We start from the raw sequence: 21,882 nt of genomic DNA, 5'->3' as shown, positions 1-21,882 counted from the left end.
AGCCGAGCACAGGCTGCAAGCCGGCGGGCCGCAGGGGGCCCCGTGGCCTGCTCCTCTCCCTGCCCTGTCTTTGTGGGCTCCTGGTGCAGGCACCGCCCTGGGGAGGAGTCTGCTATTTGACTTTGATTATTATGGAAGATAAATCATTTGTGGCAGTAGAATCCAGATGCTATTTTTAAAGGAAACACCACTGCAGCTCACTCACATGCAGAGCTCGTGGCTGTCCAGCAGGTCTACCGCCTGCCCACCAGCAGCAGAACGGATTTGTATTGCACTTCTCCTCTCCAGGGGCACCTGCAATCCAGGTGACACTTCAGGGGGAACGCAGGTCAGGAGGACATGAGAAGGAGCCAGAGGCCAGGTCATCCACTCATAGGTAAAGTTAGCGTCTGGACACAGGCGCCAGCCAGGCTAAATATGAGGCTGACCCCACATGGCGGGCATCTCTGGCTAATAGCACAAAGAGAATTGGAGAAATACCACCAAAGAGATTTGATTCAATTCTACTGCTTTATTGCAATTCAGAACAGTGAACCTGAGCCAAACCACTGGACTCGATCCCCAGAACAAGCGCCTCAAAGCGGACAGACAACTGTGGGGCCAGGCTGCCCCTCCCCCCTCGCGTGGCCACGGGGAGCAGAGGGAGGGGAGCACACCTGCGCCAGGCTGGGTGCCCAGTGGCCCCAACCTTCCGGGGGGCGGCGCGCACTGGAGCAGGCCTCCTGCCACCACCCCCCTGTGGCCCGGGGAGGGTGCGGCTTCTGCGAGGGTCTCCATCTGCTCCTCAGCTGGAGCTTCCCACCCAGTAAACCTGGACAGACTCTCTAATCAGGAAACAAGCAACCGAGGGTTTCTGCTTCTCTTAAGCTCAGGCTGTCATCCTATCTGACGCAATCAGTGAGAATGAAAAGGAGAATGAAAAGTCTCCTCAGCAGGAGCCCCTCCCAGAGTCCCAGAGCAGGCTCAGGAGGGTGTGAAGAGAACAACGCCAATCAGGATATACACCCCCTTCCTATCCCCTACAAGTGGTGACAGGTCGCTACTTCAGAAATGAAAAGGGGCCACAAGGGAGGTAGCTGAGCCAGGTGAGAACCTCGAAGGAGCAAGCCAGCGTCCAGGAGTCCGGGCCAACCAGTCAGGCCTTTCCTGAGGGCCCCAGGCACCCTGAGAGACATCCCTGTCCTCTCCCAGGAGAGCAGGAAGTGGGGCGGCAGAGCCGGGTCAAGAGCCACTTCAGGCAAGAAGGGATCCTTCCCTGGCCATCCTACCTCTCCTCTTTGGGTCCCCAGGGCTAGGGTCTTGAACTGAAGCAATGGGCAGAGCTGGGGCCCCCTGGCTCCCTGAGGTTGCTACTTAAGGGCACTCTCCTGATGGCAGGGTGTGAGGGGCCCACCAGGCCTCCTGTCAGCTAGGAGGAGGGTGGCGCTCGCCTGCTTCCCACCACAGGAGGTGCTGGGCGGTGCTGCTCAGTTGATGTACCGGCTCCTGCCTAGGTGGGGTGTTTCAGTGAACTGTATCACAGAGCCTGCCATCTTCTCCTCGAAAACAATGACCTGGGGGAGAGAAGGGTTAGGGTATGACAACAGCGGAGGTCTGTCTGAGAGTCAGAAGAGGGGGCCTTCAGGAGGGAGCTGGGAACCAGGCTGGAAGGAATAGGGACCCACACTCATCAGCACAAGGAAGAGCACAGAGGAGCCGGACACCACCTCTGCCCCCCTCCTGCCCTCCCAGCCTTAACAGACTGGGACCAGGGAAACCCTGTGATGCCAGTCAGGGCAGGGAGGAGAAGGGGGTCCTGGGGAAAAGGAAGGGCAGCAAGTGCGCGCACCTGGTTGATGCCTTGGTCCAACCAGGTACCGGGGAGGTAGAGGGTCTCTTGGGGTCCGATGTTCCAGTAGCGTCCAAGGTTTTGGCCATTGATGAACACAACCCCCTTCTCCCAGCCCTTTAAGCAGAGTAGGGAAGAGGTTAGTTGACCATGAAAGCCACGGAATATAAAGTCACATGGGAAGGCAGAGACACAGTTAAACACGGGCTGTGTGTTCTCGGCTCCCAGGAGGCCCGGATGAACCGATGCTGACAGCCACGAGGTTAACAAGTGGGGAGTTCAGCTCCCATCCCCACTAGCGCCGTGTTTCCCCGGCAGGGCACCAGGCTCAGACTGGACGTAGGAACCTAGACCTTGAGAAGTACCACCAGGTGGTTCTCCTGCTCTGAGCCCACTCTGCCTGGCCTAGGGAGGCCCTGGTGACCCCTTCGGAGGAGGGGACGCAAGGACAGAGACGCTCTGGGCACAGGTGGTCCAGAGGGCTCCTTCTGAGGGGAGACGGGAGCCTGGGCAGGGAGGGACTACGAACCTCCAGCTTCATAAAGGTGTCGGAGGGGGAAAGGGCAACTGACAAGGCCCCCAGGAAGAAAGCAGGGAATGTAGGTGCTTCAGGGACCTTGTTCCATTCGTCAAAGCTGAACCTACAGCCAGAAAGGAAGACAAGAGAGGGAGGGGCACCTTCTCACATCTGCGTCCTGTCCTGCATCGAATTCCAGAGGACCACCCCCCCCCCCCGGCCCCGGTCCCCGCCTGTTAACTGGAGCACAGGGAGGGCAGCGGGGTGGCATCAGGGGGATCCCCTACTCTCTAGCGCTGGTACTGCCACCATCTGGGCTCTGGGTCTGTTTACACATGGGTGGCAGGAGGGGCAAGGCGAGAGCAGCCCTGGGCCTTCCTGGCTCTCCTGCTCCTTGTCTGTGAGTTCACACACTGCACGGGGCAGGGACCTACCTCTGAAAGAAGCTTTTTTTCATATCCAGGCTGTAGATTCTGAATTTGCTCAGGGGAGAATCATTTAGATAGATATTTCCAATTAAACCTGTGAGAAGGAGGCAAGGAAACACGGGCATGGCCACAGCGGGGCAGCAGACCTGGCTGCGGCTGACACATGTGGGAAGTTGATGTGAAGGATACACTCCCTAAGGGGCTCATCACATGGCATTTCCCTAGAAATCCCAAAGAGGATGAGAACGAGTAATACCAGTGTGTGCCCAGTCCTAGATGTGGCCAGGAAGAACCCAAGCGAGGGCGAGGACAGAGCTGAGAGTCAGAGGGCAAGAACAGTCTCTGGCCTCTCTCTGAGGGGGAGGCTCCCTTTTGGGGGCTGAGAATTCCAACACAATAAAATGAGGCCAAAAGGACAGATGACCAAGAGGTCACAGTGGTTCTAGACTGGCTTCAAGGTCAGTTTCAGTGGGTCCCAGACTAAAGAGACTTAATAACTCAGCCAGGAATCTTCTACATGACCTAGGATTAAAGATTTCTTTCTAAAATATTTAAATTGTGAATCAATGGCAGTATGACTTGGGCATCCAAGTCTGAGGAGCTGTGCACACGTGAGTAGAGATTAATTGGTGCCTTGGGGAGGGGTCAGCTGTGTTGGTCTCAGAGCAGCTCCCGTGGTCCTCTAGGTCATGGAACTGCGGAGTGGCTAGAGGGGGAATTTGGACAGGCTGGGGAATGTGAACAGGCTTCATGGGGCCTGCAGACCCTCTTAAATTGCAGGTACAGGTGTGTTAGGGGACACACATTTCTGGAAACAAAGTCTGTGCCTTATAAACACTGAACGCTTCCAGAGGACAGGAACTCCACAGTGCGAGTCCAGGGCACACCTTGGCCAGGGGCCTGGGGAGGCAAGGACAGGGAACAGGCTCAAGCAGGCAGTCCCTTCCCATGCCAGGAGAAGACAGGAAGTGAGGATGGGCCTGGAGAGGGAGCCCCTGGGGGAAGAAGCTGAAACCCAGAGAGGAGCGCAGGGGATTGTTTAGGGAAAAGAGACGGTGAGCAGGACAGTGCCAGAAGCTACCCTGAGGCCCACTGGAGAGGGCTGACCCCCGGATCCAGGAGTCCCCCGTGGGCCACAGTGCTTCCCTGGCAGGTGAGGACGAGGACAGGCTGCGCAGCTTTCTTCATTACAAAGGCAAACCCATGGGAGAGCTGGGAGGTCATCAGCCCTCCTCACCACAGTAGCATTTACTCTAAGTTCTTATTTCACAACTTACGTGAAACCAACCACATCCTGATAAATGGATAAGAAGGAAGACACAAATTTAAGCAAAGAAGATTTAGAAGGCCAAGAAACCTGAATTGAGTTGGTAGACTTTTCCAAGAGCGGCTTGCATCAAGAGCATTTTGTTCACTGTTTGTCTTCTGCCTCCTCCCCACCACAAAGGAGAGCATCAATGCATTTCCAAGGCGGATCAAGAAAAGAAATCCAGTGTGGAGACCCCAGAAGACAGGAGTTCTTGGATTTGGATTTGTGGACATACCTTATCTGGATTTCTGGGAATCCCTTTCCTTGCCCCTCACCCACCCCTGCTCACCACCCCAGCAGACAGCCCCCTGCTAAAGCAACTGCAGCCTAGTGAGATGTGGAGAGGCTGGCTCAGTGTTTGCTGTGTGCTCACCATGAGGACAACATGCACAGGGAGCGTTAACCAGGAAGAGGTCAGAACCCAGCTGGTCCTCTCAGGCCGACTTTCACCTCTCTCCAGTGGGCCTCCATGACCCCACCTCCCTCCAGTGGGCCTCCATGACCCCACCTCCCTCCAGTGGGCCTCCATGACCATATTTCCCTCCATTGGGCCTCCATGACCCCACCTCCCTCCAGTGGGCCTCCATGACCATATTTCCCTCCATTGGGCCTCCATGACCCACTTTCCTCTAGTGGGCCTCCATGATCCTACCTTCTTCCAGTGGGCCTCCATGACCCTTCCTCACTACAGTGGGCCTCCATGACCCTCTTCCTTCTAACGGGCCTTCATGAGCCCACCTCCCTTCAATGGGCCTCCATGACCCTACCTCACTGCAATGGTTGTCTGTGAGTGACCCACCTCACTACAATTGGCTTCTATGAGCTACCTCACTGTTAGGGTTCTCCATGGCCAACCTCCCTCCAATGGGCCTCTATGACTCCACATCCTCCAGTGGGCCACCATAACCCCACCTCATTGCAATCTGCCTCCATGGCCTGCTGGTGTGCTAGTACAGAGGAGGCATAGCCGGGCACATGCTGAGCATTGGCAGTTCTTCCCTCGGCATGTGCTGTGACCCACCTTTGCGCTGATTATCAATCTCCCCATAGTTGACTCGCCCACAATTCTCCACCAAGATCCTCAGCGTGGTGTAACCCTGCCAGGAATATAGTGGTCGATGATGAATGCTTGATTACTCAGCTATAAGATCACAACTGCACCTGGGGGTTTCTCTGTGGAACCCTAGTTCTCCCCTAAGCTCTGAGGGTGATCAGAATGCAATGTTCTGCCCCTCTTTCCATGTGCAGCTCTGTGGTTAAGAAGCCTCCAGTCTGCCAATCTTCCTCTTTGACTCCTGCCAAATCTACTCAGGAAGCAGCTGGCGTGAGCCACTGCCCAGCTCCACAAGGGTAACAAACCTGGATCAAGGGGATATTGATCTCCTTCCTTTTATAGTCCAAGAATCCTATAGATACCGTGTTCACAAATACCTGCCAAATGAACAGACAGAAAGCACCCATGGGTCAACAGGAGGGAGGTGTAAGAGGGATCTCTGCTTAGCAGAGAAAGAGATAACACTGTGTGTGCTGAGGAGGGCATTTAGCCAGGCACAGAGGAAAAATGAATGCCCATGATTACAGCTGAAAAGGACTACAGAGCTGACGGTGGTGGGCCATCTCCATACACTGGGAACAGCCAGATTTGTGAGAGGAAAGAGAGTCAAACATCTGTTGTCGGGCTTGAGGACTACAAGCCCACAGGAATCAAGAGGAGATGCTCCTACCTGTCCCCGGTCACGCACAAAAGCACTAAGGACACCAGATGAGGCAATGGTGGTCTCATACAGTGTGTACCCAAAGGACTGTCCGTTGCCATTGTTCACTGGCAGGTTCTCCATATTGACTGGCTGTTCAGAATTGATTGGCTGTACAGAAAAAAGACAGGGGAGGCACAGGGGCTAGGCAGAGGAGAACAAAGGCAGCAACCTCATCTTGAGCCTTCTTGGGGAGTGTGGGGCAGCAGACAGATCCCCACCTGGGAATTAGCACACTGTGGGGCAGGGGTGGGGCAGGGGCCTCTAAGATTTTTTCTATTTTGATGTCTCATTTCACAAACATGTGGAGCCAGTCCAGCTGATTGGCGCTCTCAGCTCCAAAATCCTGATTTTGACTCTTTCTCACACTAACTCTGGCTCTCCAGGTCACAGGATTAGGGGGATGAGAAGAGGGATATGCAATAACAACAGAATGAAGACCTGCCATCTCGTGGACTTTCAGCTTTTTAAGCCACCCTCATTTTTGCATCACAGCACCCCTCTGAGTCAGCTACAGGAGGTACACCCTCTTCTCAGAGGAGGGTGAAGCCCACTCTCCTGCCCCCTCATCATCCTCTCTGCCCACTGAGGCTGGAGAAAGGGAATCCCTACTGTGTGATCCAGTTTTTCTTCAAGGTCTAAAGAGTTCCTTCCCACTTCATAGTCTACCTTGGGTTCATTCTCTTTACTCCAAGTTCTAAAGCTGGAGCGTGGACCTCAAAGCTATCAAGAGTTGGTTTTCTCTTCCTCCATGACAGCTGTCTGGAGGGGTTCCTGGCCCCGCCACCCTACCCACAGCACTCACCGCCTCCATGTACTTCAGGGCATCCCACAGTGACAGGTAGAAAGCTGGCGTCACGGACTCGTATGCAGTCTTGGGAAGAGGGTCAGGTGGGGGAGGCAGAGGGGTACCTGCAACATAGACAGACAACAGGGCCATCCCAAAGGACCCCAGTCACTGCCCCTCCAGCCTCTGCAACCCATGGCTCCCAGCCAGGGCCCAACATCCTCCTCTATCCTAGAGCCAAGAGGAAAACAGGCCCATTCCCAGACAGGCCCAGACCCTGCTAGCAAGGCAATGCCATGGGGGATGAGGGCGTTGTCATATCCTCAGGAATCTTAGCACCCATGAAAAGGCAAAGCTAGCAAGACACAAACTAGGATGAAAACAGTTAATCTCTCAACTCGCCTGTCCTTGTCCAGGACATTCTTGCACACAGATCAATTGGGGTTGAGGTGGGGTGGTCAGGAAAGAACTCTTCAGGAGTTTCAGAGCAAAAGCAAGGGCCCATGGTGGTGCTGGAGCCTGTTGCTGGCCAGGTACCTGAGATGGAGCCGAAGAAATCCCGGAGCTGGAGGTACTTGGCTGTGTAATCTCCCGCCTCTGTCAGCACCGCGTCATAGTCTGCAAGACACCAGGGTGCTGTCACTGGTCACCCATGTCCCAGGACAGTGTCTGTGGCAGCAAAAAGGGAGAAGCTGGGGGCGGGCAGCAGGATCTTTATCCCAGCGATTTGGGAGGCAAACACTTTCGGTATGAGCCAGCAGTCAAAATACTACAAATACCAACCAGTACAAAGTGCCACCCAAACTGCCTGTGACCACAGCATGACCCTAAATTTCCAGGCATCTTTCCTGCCTTCCAGGACTGTCAAGGGGAGGGCGGGGGTCACGCCACGGGAAGGGCCTGAGTGGGCAGAAGCAGCTGCCCTCATGTGAGGACCTGCCCGCCGCACCTCTCCCACTCCCTCCAGCTCAATTCCAAAAGGCTCACGGGCACATCCATGGGCTGCCATCCCCCCTGCTCTGGAAGTTGAAAACTGATGATCCACACAAACCTCCCCCTTCCCCAGGCACTCTACAGCCAAATGCATTAAAGGCTCAGAAGGTGTCCCTAAAGGACTCTCCATAAATCGTCCCAGACACACAAATGCTGGGGTGTTCTGGGGAGGGGAGGTATGGGGAATACTTGCCATAGCTGGTGACATGAGACTTATAGTCATAATAATGCATGGCTCCATTTATGAAGCCAAAGTTGGTGCCTCCGTGGAACATGTAGAGGTTGATGGAGGAGCCAGCGTCAATGATGGCAGACACGGTTTTTAAAACCTCTACAGGAGAAGGGGAGAAGGGGGAACATGCAGAGTGACCTCGAGTTTGAGACAAGTTGTAAGTCTCCTCTTTCCCAGCCCCTCCTCAGATCCAACTGCATCGCTCTGCCCTTCAGCTTCCACTAAACCCCCATCACAGAAGAGCAGAGGAGGAGCAACAGAGACGGGCCAGAACCGCGGCCCTGAGCTTCGGCCTGCCAGCTGTTTCTCAGTCAGTAAGGTCTCCATCAACTACAACGCGGACAACCCGCTGTGCAGAGCAGCCTTTGCCTCCATCTGGCACACCTCTCCACTTTACTCTCGCTTTGTAAGACACAGAAAGACAGCGCTCAGAATTACAGATGCAGTTCTGACCACCTCCTCAACCCTGCTTTATCAGAACCAATGACACAAGAAGATAGTATCAAAGGAGAACTATAAATGGTTAATTAATATATCCATGTATATGTTTTCTTAAAAACCTCAGTATTGGTCAAAGAAATGTGAACTAAACAATGACCTATCAGATTAGCAAATATTAAGAATTATCTTAATACTCATTGTTGATGAATCTCATTGAATAATGTATTCTCATTGAATAATGGTGAGTAAAAATTGCTACAATCATTCTGGAGGGCAGTTTAGTAAATATATATCAAAATTGCATTAATGTGTACTTCTATTGCTAGGAACTTATACGGGAATAATATGCCAGGTATGCAAAACTGGATGTTCAAGAATGCTCACTGACATGGCGTTCAGTTAAAAAGAACCACTGAAAACAACCTAAGTGTTCATCAGTAAGAGAGTGGGTAAATGAATTGCGCTTTCGTCACCAATACATGGAGTTCTTTCCATTCTTAAAAACAGTGATGGAATCTATATCTAACAGTATAGAAAGCTGTCTTTTATGTCATTCACTGGCACAAGCAGGTGACGAGGAGCAGATGTGCCTGCATTTGTCCACATCTCTCCATGTGCACGTGGGGCTGCAGACAGAGAGCGGCCTACACTGCACACCCCAGGTCTTCCCTGGGCTCTGGGGTTTTTATCTCTTCTTTATATATTTTCTGTATTTGCTGGATGTTTGCAATAGGCACACATTACTTATCTAATTACGAAAACATAATAAAGCAATGTCAAAAGTCCTACTGTTCACTTCAAATGTCAAGACAAATGGCTCTGGAAAATATGAGCTATTACATGCAAACAATCCCAGGAGGCTTGCACCCACCAGCTAGTCTACATCAGTTAGCAGGGTATTTGGAACTTCTTCCTACCTCTTCAGTCAACACACATGCTGGAGGCAGGTACTGTAAAACACTCACCAGAGGAATCCAGGATGTTGTGTGTGCCTCCCCACGAGTCAAACCACCCCGTCCAGTACTCCATCACCATCTTGGGCCGAGCCCCCTGGGCACCACAAAATGAGAAGTTAGCTGGTCAAGAGAGACAGAGGAAAGCTCTTCCTGGAGGGGATGCCAGCACCTCTGTCCCCCAACTCCTCCCCGGCTGCAAGCCCCTTGCCTTAGAGGCCATGGGAAGCAGAGCACAGACATGCACCAAGTACACCTGCACCGGCTTCTCCTCCATGTACGGCCTCCACCCTGCAGGACGGGGTGGAACAGGCCACCAAGGTGGCTGCAGTGGCCCTGCTGCCTTGACGTGGCTCAACATTGCATACAGCGCTAGCACGAAAACACAGGGCTGTGTTCAAAGTCAGTCTTCGTGAGAACTCAGCACCTGCTTTCAGAGTCTCTTCCTACATGGGGTTTGTTCTGAATCAAGCCAACCCTATCAATTTCCAGGGAAGGAGAATGTTCTGTCAGGATAACTCCACTTCTGAGAGGTACACCGTGGACACAGGCCCCTCAGGTGCTGCTTCCTTTAGAAGGAAGAGTCAGAGAGCTGCTGAGTGGGCCTCTCTTTAAGAGCCAAGAAGTGAGGGCATCACAGCCCAGCCCTTCACAGTGCAGGCTCTGCAGCCACAATGTCTGGCTTCATACTTTGGCTGGGACATTCAGTAAGACTTTACTATTGCCTCAGAACACTGACTTTGCACAGGATTGTCCCAAGGATGCAGAAATCACTCCAGGGACCAGGCTCTACTCTGCCCTGTGTGTGGAAGCACCGTAGCACCTGGGGGAGGTGGAAGGACTGAGAGGCTGCATTTCAAGCTCCGCACAGAGAGCCTTCTTCATTCCGCACAGGCCGTCTCTGTCAGTGACGGCTTCACATTTCGAAGGCAAGTGCCCACAGGGCAATAAAGTCCGACCCAGGGTGAAGATTCACAGTCCACTGAGTGGAAGGGACCAGCCACAGCAGAGGAAGGCCAAAGGAGTCACAATAATTCTTAGCAAGATATGTGGCTTGGTTTTCTTTACAGCTGTCCACCTCCAAAGAAGGGGATATAGGACCACATCTAAGTCACTAAAAAGGGAGGAATCAATCTTAAGTGCCACATGTCAGTATTCTGCAGTGCCATGAGGGGCTCTCTGTCATGACTGGAGGGTGCCAGGGCCAACGCAGGGAGTTGTCCACCACTGGCCCAGGTCACTGCACCACACAGTGAGGAGCTGGGGCTCCGCTGTCCTCCCTAACATGCTCTTACTGGGTGTTTATCCCTTCTACAAATGTCTCTTTGACTGTAAAACGGTAGTAACAGCAGTGAGCACACATGGTCACTGGGAGAACTAAAGGACACGATGCACGTAAAGCCCTTGGCACCCAGGGCCTGGTCCTTAGGAAGTGCTCAGGAAACATTCGCGTGGGTTCTCTCCATCACTGACATGGATGGGAGGACCAGCGAGGTGCTGTTGGCCACACCAAAGTGGAGGAGAGCTGGGCCTGTGTTGTCCCCATTCAAAGGCAACTTTGATCAAAACAAAGAAGCACTCAACTCCCCTTCCTTGGGGAAAGCAAACATCGCTGAGCTGTGAACAGAAAGGCCTTTAGCAGTGCCACTTGATCAAAGGATGACCTGGCCTGGTGCACACGGGTGTGGCCATTTCTCCAAGGAGGACCCTGAAGGAGCCAACGTGAAGCACTGTTGTGCTGGGTGCCTTCCAAGTATCACCTCATTCAATCCTCAAACAACCTCTGACTAGCTACGATCGGCACCCCCACTCACAGAAGAGGAGAGAGAAGCACAGGGCGGCCAGCCCCAGTGGGCGGAGGGCAGCCACTGCATCCTGTGCTTCTCCTAGGCAGCACTCTGTACAATCCCATCAGTTACTGGGCAACTGTTTGGTTAACACGTCTCTCCCCAAGGAGGCAACAAACCACGGGAGGGCAGAGACCCTGTCATCTTAGTCACTGCAGAGGAACAGGGCCCAGCCCCACCCCACGCATAGAGCAGGCACTCAGTAAATACGGGAGGAGGCAAGGAAAGGAGAAAGGGACTGGATCTGGGCCCACCTGTACCTGCTGTCTCTCTCCAGATCTGCCCCACAAAGTCTGCGTGGGGTGAGGTCCGCCTGGTCCCACCTCCTCCTGCGCACCTCCCTGCCCGTTCTGCTTGTGCCTCTAAACTTCAGTAGTAGCCACGCCATACACACAGGTGGCCCTCATCCTTCGTGGCTCCACACTGCTGTGATGGCTTCATATGGATGTGCCTTAGGACACTGCCTCTGCTCTAACAAATGAACAGCTGGGATGGAGAACAACCCCAGCACCTCCACAGGCATCTGTCCACCTGTGACACGAACGCTCCAACAGCTCGCTCTAGACCAGGGATCAACATGACCATCAGCCCATGCTGGCAGATTGGGGCATTCCCACCCTTCAGTAAGACAGGGTGAGAGACGGGTCTCTCAGTTCTGCAAATGGGCTGCAGCTGCCTTGGTCAGACCATATCTCTCTCCTTAGGGGAGACACATGAACTTGAGAGACAAGAAATCGATCAGAACAGGATTTAACTGTAAATTCCCATCACCCTGATAGATGTTGAGGTACAGCCAGAAACTCCTCTCGCCCTCTGACCTGGAATGGGTCAGCCTGCCTGTCCTACTGACGACAATCATCTTTCTAGGCCCACAGGGGCCTCACAGGTTGAGGTTAGACATATACTGCACAGGGCACAGCAGTGTTTCTCCCCTTGATCCCTAGGGCCCAAATGAGCATGTCTGGGGCTACGTGAGTCACAGAATTCTAGTCAAGAGGCCTCTGTGATGGCATCATGCCTAGAGCTTTGAAAAGGGCCCTTTCTCAAGAGGCAGGAAACCATATTCATGCATCACCTCACACAGCAACAACTCAGAGCATGTCCACACGGCTTCCCCAGCCACGGGCGCAGCAAAATGGGGCAGCAGGAGCTGGGTTCTGCAGCGCTTCTCTCCCATCTGGGGCACCCCGAGCACAGTGCAGGTGTCCAGAGCGCCAGAGGCTTCTGACACAGAGGCTCCACTCCCCTCTAGGATTCCTACACTCACACGGAGCAGGGCCCGGGCCAGACTCACCTGGACAGTGAAGAGAAAGGTGCTTAATAACTGCAGGTCGTGTTGTGACTGTAAGTTGATGGTGGCCAGCACTGTGGATGGAAAGAAGAAAAAAGAAACAGAACATTCTCATAAAGCCAGGAAGATTTCCTGAACTACCCCAGACCTTTCGCAGTTCACCAGCATAATAAATTAACTAAGCTTGACATTGTTTCCCACCTCCAATTAGAGTTTGGTTTCTCTGATGTCAGGAGATTTATCTTGCTCATCTTGGAAATCCCACCCTCGGCACAGAGTGCACAGGGAGGCCCTCACGAGGCATCTGTTCTGGATTCACATGGGTTTACAGCCAGAGTGTGGGTTCTGTCACTTGTTCTTCTGCAGGAGCCCAGAGTCGGAGCTCTCCTTGCACCTCAAGCACCTAGTACGGGGTAACAACCTAAATGAAGACTCCACTTTCATTTCTTTGACGAGGCTAATTTTCTCTTCTACCCCATGGTGTTCATTTTTTAATTTAAAATTATATTTTAAGTGGCTTTCCATTAGTGAAAGGATGCCGAGAAAGATGTGCTACATTTGCCTATGGCTGTGGATCCCCTGGCCAGCCCACTGCAGCAGTTGGTTCTGGAGCTCCTTGCCTGCCTCCTGTCTGCCTGGGCAGTGGGCTCACACTCAGCGGCCTCTGCCTGGGTTCCAGCAGACTGGGAAGGCCTGACAGAGACTGAGCCGGCCTGGCAAGCTGACCACCCTGATGCTCTCCTGTCAGACATAAGCCCCTGATCACCAGTGATTAAAAACAGACAAGAGCTGAGGCTCCAGGAGGTTAAATAACAAGCCTCACGGTCACCACATTGCTGGTGAGCAGCAGAGCAGGACTGCAGCCCCTGGCCCATCTCATACCCACCCTTGTTCTGTGATGTCATTGTCCTCCAGCAACCCACTGGGGAACCCTACATCCAGACCCCCCTCAACTAAAGCAGAAATCCCTTGAAGACAGGAGGCCTGTCAGAAACTGACCAGGCAGAAATCTCAGAGGTCAACAGGATTAGCATGGCTAACTGAACAGCATCTACTCCTAGCTTCCTGACACTCCACTCAAATAAAAACAAGGCGTGAAAAAGTGGAAGGCCATAAGGAACAAGAACTAGAGAGGAGGCATAACAGTGAAGAGATTTCAAGAAAGCCTTAAGCGACTGAAAAAGGGCAGGGAACAGCCTGAGAGAAAGGAAGAAGTTATGACTGGCTGCCCACCTGCAACCCAAGGCCTCCCTCATGTCCGAGGCACCGTGCAGGGGGAACGCCTGTCCCCTGCCTCGTGCACCCCTCAAGCCACTTCCCCAGCGGTGCTGTCCCCTCAGGGGACCACACTCTCCAGGAAAGCTGAGCCCCAGCGGCTCCAGGCTTGGAGGGACGGGGCACAGCAGAGTGTGGCTGAGACGTGAAGCGGGGAAAGAGGGCAATCTGACCAAGGGGGCTCCTGCCCACCCCCAGCCTGCGCCCCAAACATCTGCAGCCATAGACCAAAGGAGCCGTCTCTGGACTCCAGCACTGACAGTCGGGCTTCCCTCACTGAAAGAGCCCAATAGGGCCCACCCACCCTGCAAAGGAGCACACCTGCCAACAGCCTCTCCTCCACCCGGGGTCCCCAAGGGGCCACAGAGTGCCTCTTCCTTAACTGCCCATGCAAGAGCCACCAACTGAGAAAGGCCCCTCAGGTGGAAGGATGAGCAGAACAGGTAAAAGTTAAAAAAAAATAGTAAAATATCCTCAGAGAGAGATAAGAACCATATTATCCATTAAAAAAGCATCCTATGAGAAAAGAAATTATTCAAGGAAAACATGACCCAAGAGGTAACAGAAGGATCGGAAGACAAAAGCTGAAGAAGTTGCTCAGAAAGTAGAACTCAAGGGCATAAAGAGAAAAAATCAAAAAGATAAGCGACTTAGAGAATCAGTATCAGAGTCCAATCCATGAGAAACAGGAATGACCAGAAGATCAGAGAGAAGAGGGAAAGCATATCAAAGAAATGCATGATGAGTGTCCCACCACTGATGACCCTGTTTCAGTTCAAGTGATCCAAAAAAGTGCCAAGAAAGGGACACCAAAGTACATCATTGTCAAATACCAGAATACCAAGGATAAAAGGAAAACTCTAAAATTTCCTAGAAACAGGAGAGAAAAGAAAACAGGGCATTTAAAAGGATCAGGCACCAGAATGGAACCGTACTTCGGCAGCAAGAGCAGATCCTAGGAAATAAGAGAGCAATGCTGTCAAAGTTCCAGGAAACAGATTCCACAGCAGACACGGGTCAGTCTGGGTAGCGCTATGCAGCAGGCTGCCGTGGGGTCAGAGACAATGCGGTCCCAGACAGCGACCAGACTCAACCTAGAACCCGACAGGTACAGGCGTCTGGAAAACACCCATGATAGGAGTTTGGAAGGTCTTTGGTAAAGGATTTGTTTACATTTACCAAAGGGAGAGAACGAAGAACTTACAAGAAATGACAAACAAATGAGGTAAGTACATTGAAAGAGAAAACTAAGCATCCTGAAAGTGAGTCAATCTGCAAACGTCGTCCAGAACGTCAGACGCAGCGTGGGGCCTGCATGAAGGTGGTGACCTGCGATGGCACGGCCACTGACTACACATGGCTAGCAGAAGGGCAGGAGGGGAAGCCGCGGGCCCAGGTGGCGAGAGAGGACTAAACCCTCAATGCAACAAGACAGCAGTAAGTGGAATTTTAAATCAATAAGTATAGAGTTCTATATGCCCATTCTTAAGAACTACGAGAAAAACACCAGAAGAAAAAGTTAAAGGGTTCAAATGATCATTTCTGGCGAGAGGGAGGAGGAGGCAGGCCACACCGTATTTACAAGCATTTCCATTATTTTACTTTTAGATCCTGTAAATGCGTTCCTTCAATTACACTTTTAATTAACTGAGAGAAATCATTCCAGGCAGCCTGGGCAGCAGGCAGCTCTCAGAGGGGGCGCTGCAGTGGAGGGGGCATGGAGATCAGCAGGGGCCTTGGAGACTCCGACCCACCGCCACGCTTTCCTCCCCAACGTTGGTTGCTGGCGCTATAAAAGGGTCTTCCTTCCAGCAGGGCCACAGCCGCCCAGGCCCCACCCCGCACAGGTGCGCCCCCGGGGCAGCCGCAGGGACACAGTGCCACCGCGTGGACGCACGGAATCACTGCCGGTCCTCCTCGGGAGCTGGGATCTGGCTCCTTGAGGAACTCGCTCTGCCTGGGGACCAGAGCCGCTGCCGCCCACTCATCCAGCAGTCATTCTGAGTGGCAGCCGCACACCAGGCGCTGGCCTAGGGCTTCAGGGAGGAAAGCTGCTATCTTCCAGCCATTCGGGCTAGGGGAGGGAAAGCAGGAGGGACAATACAGAGCGGCGTGCCCACGTAGCAGAGGCACGGCGTGGGAGCCCAGGAAGGCAGCTGGCAGGAAGACCCTTCAGGACGGGTCATCCTTGCGGTGCGCACACCGTGTCCAGGCACGGGAGCACAGCCAAACCAGACAGACAGAAGCCAGGCCTGGCAGAGCCTACTGCTGCCTGAAACAGGTAAATAAAACAAAGAAACTCTGGAAGGTTGGAAGGCAAAAACAAAGCAAGGCAGAAGGGCTGGGTGAGCTCCGGAAGAAGCTGCAATTTTCAGAGGAAGCCTCACCTCTAGGCGACCTCGGAGGGGAGTTGGAGGGACAACTCCACAGCTCTCTGGAAGAAGGCTGGGGGCGTGGAGTACGTTCTAGCAACAACAAGGAGGCCAGGGGGGTGGAGCAGAGTGGGCCAGAGGAGAGCAGGAGGCAGCCAGCTAGGGCACAGAGGCCGCTGGGGAGGCCCTTGGCAGCCATTCTCAGAATGTGCACTTCACTCTGAGTAGGTCAGGTATGCCTGGAGTTCAGGCCAGCGCGAGATGATCTGAGTGATACTTTCAAGGCACACAGAGGAGTTCTTGGGGAGGGAATAGCGAACAAAAGGGAGGTCAGTTCCAATGCTGTTGCAATATTGCAAATGAAAAATGATGGTAATAGCTGAGGTGGTAAAACTTATTTGGATACCAGATAAACTTTGAAGATAAAGCTAAAGGTAAAAAGGATTTGCTGATGGCCATGTGTCAGGCATACAGAGAGAGAGGAGTTGAGTCTAGAGTGACTACAAGGGTTAGGGCCTGCAGAATTAGTGGGCAATGAGGTTACAATTTACTGAGAAAAGAAGACTGAAAGTGGGGCAGGTTCTGGGAGGGAATGAGACAAGTTCAGTTCCCACTGGTTCCACTGAGACTGGTGGCCTTCCCAGGGCCGTGCTCAGGAGGAGAGGCACATGGAAGGCAGGAGTTCAGGAAGGGTCCCTGATGGAGATGCATGCCTCAGACTCATCAGCACAGAGATGGCATTTAAAGCCATCTGGATGACACCACGAGGGCAGTAAGCGTACCGAGAGAAGAGCAGCACTCATTCCAAGGAGTGAGCCACAAGGACTGTGAGCATCAGAGCTCAGGGAGAGAGAAGCGACCAGCAGGAGACACCGAGAAGGAACTGCCCATGAGGGCAAGAAAAAGCCAGGAAATTGTGTCCCTTACACCAGGTGAGGAAATTTTCAAGAAAAAGAGATTGATAGCTGCTGAAAACTAAAATCTAATCAGAGGCGACGAGGACTAACAATTTGATACTGTGGGGTCACTAGCAACCGGGAACAGTGCACCGCCAGTGGGATGGCGAGGGTGGTGGTGCAGCACTGTGGTTTGACAGAGACGGAGACGGAGGAACAGGGGCCATGAGCATGGACAGGGGAGACGTGCTGAAAGGGGAGCAGAGAAAGAGAACAGCCTCTGCACAGGAAAATGAATCAGCAGATCTTTTTTAGAAGGGAGAACTAGCAACAAGTTTTTACCCAGATAGGAACGGTCCAATAGAAAGAAGGTTGGACAGTGAGGGGCAGTAGGGGCTCGCTGCCCTGCAGCAGCTGAGAGAAGAAGGGGCTTAGTGCAGTGTGGAGCGGCCGGGCAGATCAGGAGCGGGGCAAGTGCGTCTACACTAACGGGAAGAGAGGCAGAGTAAGGGGCACGGATGCTGGTGCATGGAGCACTGCCATGGTTATTGACTGTGCACTCTCTGCCCAGCCAACTGTCCTTCACTGTGGGGGCCACACTGACGCTGGCAAGTGGTCAGTCATCTCTACAATTCTGGCAGGATTTGGGAAAGCCATCCTCACAGTATGCTCCATGCTTCATCTGCTCAGCCCTCTTTGTAACATTCAGAGACCTTCTCAGGGGCCCAACTTGCCGTTCCCCACGTCTTGCAGTCTGCGGAGCACTGTTAGTATCCAGAGCGCTCGACAGAAATGGGAGACCAGCTACAGAGTTGGCTGTGGCAAGTCCGTCTCTGTCACGGACTGTCCAGCCCTCTGAGGCCCAGAGCTTTGGGGCCAGTGCCATGCAAACAGACGAGCAGGCCTCAGAGAAACTCCACTCGTGGCTCAGGCTGTCTGGAGGAGTGTATACAGCCAGGCCAGGGAACTACCCCCTGGCCCTGCGTGGCCCCATGAAGGCACCTCCATCAACAGCTCCACTGCTCAGGCCGTCCTTGTTGTCCGAAGTCAAGAGCAGTTCCTCAATACCTCGGTCCTCCAAAGCCTGTGGGGATAAAAGAGTTCAAAGTCTGCCACTCCTCACAGCTTCTGCTGGCCCCACACTGGGACTGCAGCAGCCAGAAGAGAAAGGGGAGAGATTCAAAATAAAGCATTTCTTTCTCTGCAGAGAATGGAGAGAAAACCACCTTGTCTGTGCCCGCCATGTTCGACAAAGCTCCAATCAGCCTGAATTACAGCGGCAGGGGCAAGGCCGTCAGGCTCTGGCAGCCCTTAGCTACTGCCAATCTGGCAAGATGCTGGGTCTGGCTAGTGTGCTGCTCCTAGAGGGGTCTGCTCAGAGGCCAGCTCAGAAGGCCAGGGGCCATGCTGTCACCGAGCCACTGACAGGAGGGCTCCGGGAGTGGGTCAGGCCTCCAGGGCAGCTCCCCCTTCACCCGCACCAGAAACAAGCAGCCCCTCCCTTCCCCACACCAGGCTAGGCTCTGGTCAACAGCCACACCACAGTCACATGCCCATGGTGCCGGCGCAGGCCCAGTAGAACAGGAAGTACCCCGTGAAGGCAGAGAATCTGACGATGAAGACATGCAAGGAACACGCTGTGTGGGGGTAATGCGCCTCACCATTCAGGACAACGGCGCATAGCTATGGGCAGGACTGCCGTGCCACTGCGCACAGACCACCCTATTCAGTCTTCACAGGCAGCATCCTAAGTGTACACATGAAGAGCCTCAGAGAGGCTTGCAGAAGTGCTGTGGGAATCAGAGCTGATGGCAGATGGACCTGAGCCCAGTCTGTCACCATTCAAAGGCTCTGCTCTGGGGCTGTGGGCTCTTTTGGATCAAAAGCCCCAGCAAGGGGTACTTTCCTATCATTTTCCCTACGTATATTATGACAAGACTGCTTATTTCAACTAGATTCTTTTGGAAATAGGGGAGGCAGAGAGGTGATCCAGTGGGGGAACAAAGCTCCCGTCTGCCCCTGGATGCTGGTGAGGAAAGAACAGGGTCCAATTCTCAGGGACACCAGAAGCTGTAGTTTAATCTGTCAGGCAAGGTGAGGTCCACCACCTCACAGCTCTCCAACCAGTCACTCACTGGCATCTAACAAACACTGCTTAGGTTCCTGCCCTATGTGGAAAGCCTCACGTGGGCTGGGAGGGTGCAAACAGGGACAATGGCCAACTTTTACAGCTGTACTAGTCTCACTGGACTTTGCACAGGCGTTCATTTACTGACTGCACACTGTAAGGGATGAGCACCAGTGACCAGCCAAGGGCCTGGTGCCTGTTATCCCTCCACATTCCCACAGTCAACTCAGAGAAAGGCATTCTTGTCTCCATCATGCACATGATGAAACTAAGGCTCAGAAAGATGAGGTGACTGGCCCAGTGTCGTCCTATGCTGACGGTGTCCACATGTCCACAACAGCCCAGGAACAGCTGCATGGCAGCTCAGGGGGATGCTCCCAAGAGCTTCAGTGTGACAGACGCTGGGCACTGGGGCTTCTCAGTGTCCACATGTGTCACACACAGATACCTTTCCCAGATGCCAGGGAGGTGTGACTGAGCAGGACCGGTCACAGAAGGGGCTACACTCTCCTCTCCTCCCATCAGGGGAGCGCTCCTCCTCTGCAGCTCAGTAATTCAGTCAGCACTTGCTGGAGAAGCTCCAGCACTCAAGAGACAGACTGAGAGGCCGAGGTGGAGCCGGAGAAGCTGCCCTGCCCCATGCCCTGGCTGAGACCTTTCGAGCTGATTCAGAGACAAAGAGGAAGCTGCAGGGGTGACGTAGCCCAGGCTGTGGCTGGACTCGACTGTCAGGACTGAACTCTCCCCTTTCAGCTTCAGGAATGCCACACTTCCTAGAGAGAGCCCTGCTCCCTGCGCAGGGGCGTTCTGCACCGCAGGAGAAGGGGGACGAGCAGATAAGAACCTAGAGGCTGAAGCGCTTGAGCCTCGGTCTACCCCTCTGTAGAGACTGAAGTAACTTCCAGATGGAAAATGAATCTGCCTGTGACAGCAGATGGGATGCTGCCTAGGACATCGAGGGCCAAAGCTGAAGCGGCTTTAATTAAATAAATTCACTGAGGCCACTTAACATTTCCTCAGCTCACACCATGGCCAACTCTTCTAAGTACTCCAAAACCAATGCCAATGATTCTGTCATGGTCTCATTTATTGACTTATTATATGTCTAGAACAGCACTGAGCCTATTATGGGACCTCACATAGACACACAATTCAGAGAGGCAAATATTCTCTTTAGTCCCACTCCAGAGAAGAGAAAATGGAGCTTTAGAAAAATTAAGGCATTTGTTCAAAGTCTCAGCTACTAAGAAACCAGATCTGAGTATTAGCCTGTTCAAGCCCTGCCCATCCCTCATTTGCCAAATATTAAATCAGTGGTTCTCAACCTAACCCACACATTGGAATCAGATGTCAAAGTATCACCCCAGAGATTCTTATTTAACTGGTATGGTATATGATCTTGGCATAGGGATTTTTAAAAATTCCCCAGATGAAGCCAACGTGCAGCCAAAGCTGGGAACCGCTACTTTAGATGCTGGAATGAGAGCAGCCTCTCCAGGAAGACTTCTCTAATCACCACTCAATTCAGTCAATTCCTCTATCCTCAGCCCCTGCAACACCACATGTGTACTGCAATCCCCAAATAAACTCCATGAACATAGGGTAAATAAGTGACAGCCCTGTTGAAATGAAAGTATGGAAAAAGGATTCACTAATTAATAAATGGTGCTGGGAGACATGGTATTAATATGAGAAAAGTATTAGACCCCCATGTCACACCATAGCCCATAATACATTCCAGAGGAAGCAATACGAAGAAATGAACTGAATTGATTCTTACTTTCTTGATGTAAGGCATGTAGGTGGGGTCTTTGTTATAGGAACCATATTCATTCTCCACCTGCACAGCAATGATGGGTCCTCCATGCTTGTACTGGGGAAAAGAGATAAGCAATCAGAAGCTGAGTTTGTAGTGGGAACTATATTATCTAATTTCAACACACTTATCACCAGTGTTTTACACCACCATGTTTTACTAGCAAAACATTCCATTTAAAAGCAAAAGTCTCAAAAGGTTTGGTATATAATTGAGAATGACATCAGTATGACGTGCAGTAGGAAGCTCCAGGCCCTGTTCCCCTACAGAAACATCAAATAAACCACCTAATGACTAAAGTAACTTTACAGGAGGTCTGGAAAACAGTCAAACATTTGAGCAAACAAGTGAATACCCAATCAAGAAAAAGACACATTCAAAATGGTAGCAGATTTCATGGTGTTTTCACTCTCCTGTCACGCTCTGCCCACCGGCATAGCATGGCATAGTCAGAAAGAAGCACCCCAATTACCAGTTCCCTCCCTCAGGACAGAAAGAGCAAAACAGAACTTGTTTGAAATGTTCTGGGCTACCTTTGGGCTGCCCAGTGAACTAGTTTGTGTCTCATTTGAATTAGAGCTCAGACAGGAAATGTTGGCATAGTTTGGACCTCAGCCTGGAAGCTGCATGTGAAAACTTCCGAGGGATTACAGACCCATGGGTGCCTCAGGGCAAGGGACTACAGGCAGAGGAATATAATAGAACATCTAAGGCCACAAGAAAAAGGTGGAATGAGACTCTTTGGGAAATTAAAACATGTAAAAGCAGTCGAGGGAAATTGGGAGGAAAAAAAAAAAAAAGCACACACACAGACCAGACAGGACACATACCCAAAAATATCTGAGAAGATCTTAAGCCTTCACTTTGGGCCGATCTCAAGGCTCAGAGCCTGCTACACAGTGAAGGTGCTCCCTGCCAGCCCACAAAGACTGGGGGCGGTGACCACTATGTCAAATGCCCCATTTTCAACAAGAGCACAAGGCGTGTAAGACATAGAGAAGTAGGGCCCATTTAC

The 21,882-nt window shown here is 52.5% G+C and overlaps 1 protein-coding gene across 10 annotated transcripts in view; it reads right to left on the bottom strand.

The window, feature by feature from the left end:
• Window positions 1–491: 491 nt before the first annotated feature.
• The window catches only part of LOC103565181 (beta-galactosidase-1-like protein 2), a 46,669-nt gene continuing 25,278 nt past the window's right edge, over window positions 492–21,882 (bottom strand). For 8 of the 10 annotated variants that reach the window (XM_008541157.2, XM_008541156.2, XM_070623534.1 and 5 more), the window contains 14 exons: window positions 20,832–20,924; window positions 17,926–18,007; window positions 12,384–12,454; window positions 9,255–9,339; window positions 7,810–7,947; window positions 7,161–7,241; window positions 6,642–6,748; window positions 5,807–5,947; window positions 5,442–5,513; window positions 5,104–5,179; window positions 2,780–2,867; window positions 2,358–2,469; window positions 1,829–1,945; window positions 492–1,553 (listed from right to left, as the gene is read on the bottom strand). In XM_008541157.2, the coding sequence (XP_008539379.2) occupies window positions 1,467–1,553; window positions 1,829–1,945; window positions 2,358–2,469; window positions 2,780–2,867; window positions 5,104–5,179; window positions 5,442–5,513; window positions 5,807–5,947; window positions 6,642–6,748; window positions 7,161–7,241; window positions 7,810–7,947; window positions 9,255–9,339; window positions 12,384–12,454; window positions 17,926–18,007; window positions 20,832–20,924 (1,350 nt within the window). In that variant the 3' untranslated portion in view covers window positions 492–1,466. The remainder of the gene's footprint in view (window positions 1,554–1,828; window positions 1,946–2,357; window positions 2,470–2,779; window positions 2,868–5,103; window positions 5,180–5,441; window positions 5,514–5,806; window positions 5,948–6,641; window positions 6,749–7,160; window positions 7,242–7,809; window positions 7,948–9,254; window positions 9,340–12,383; window positions 12,455–17,925; window positions 18,008–20,831; window positions 20,925–21,882) is intronic. The other 2 variants (XM_070623530.1, XM_008541158.2) reach the window with 1 other exon arrangement.

This window comes from Equus przewalskii, chromosome 6 (genome assembly GCF_037783145.1).
Source record: "Equus przewalskii isolate Varuska chromosome 6, EquPr2, whole genome shotgun sequence".
Lineage (NCBI taxonomy): Eukaryota > Metazoa > Chordata > Mammalia > Perissodactyla > Equidae > Equus > Equus przewalskii.
The sequence above is the reverse complement of the archived record's forward strand: the minus strand, read 5'-3'. Positions and strand labels throughout refer to the sequence as shown.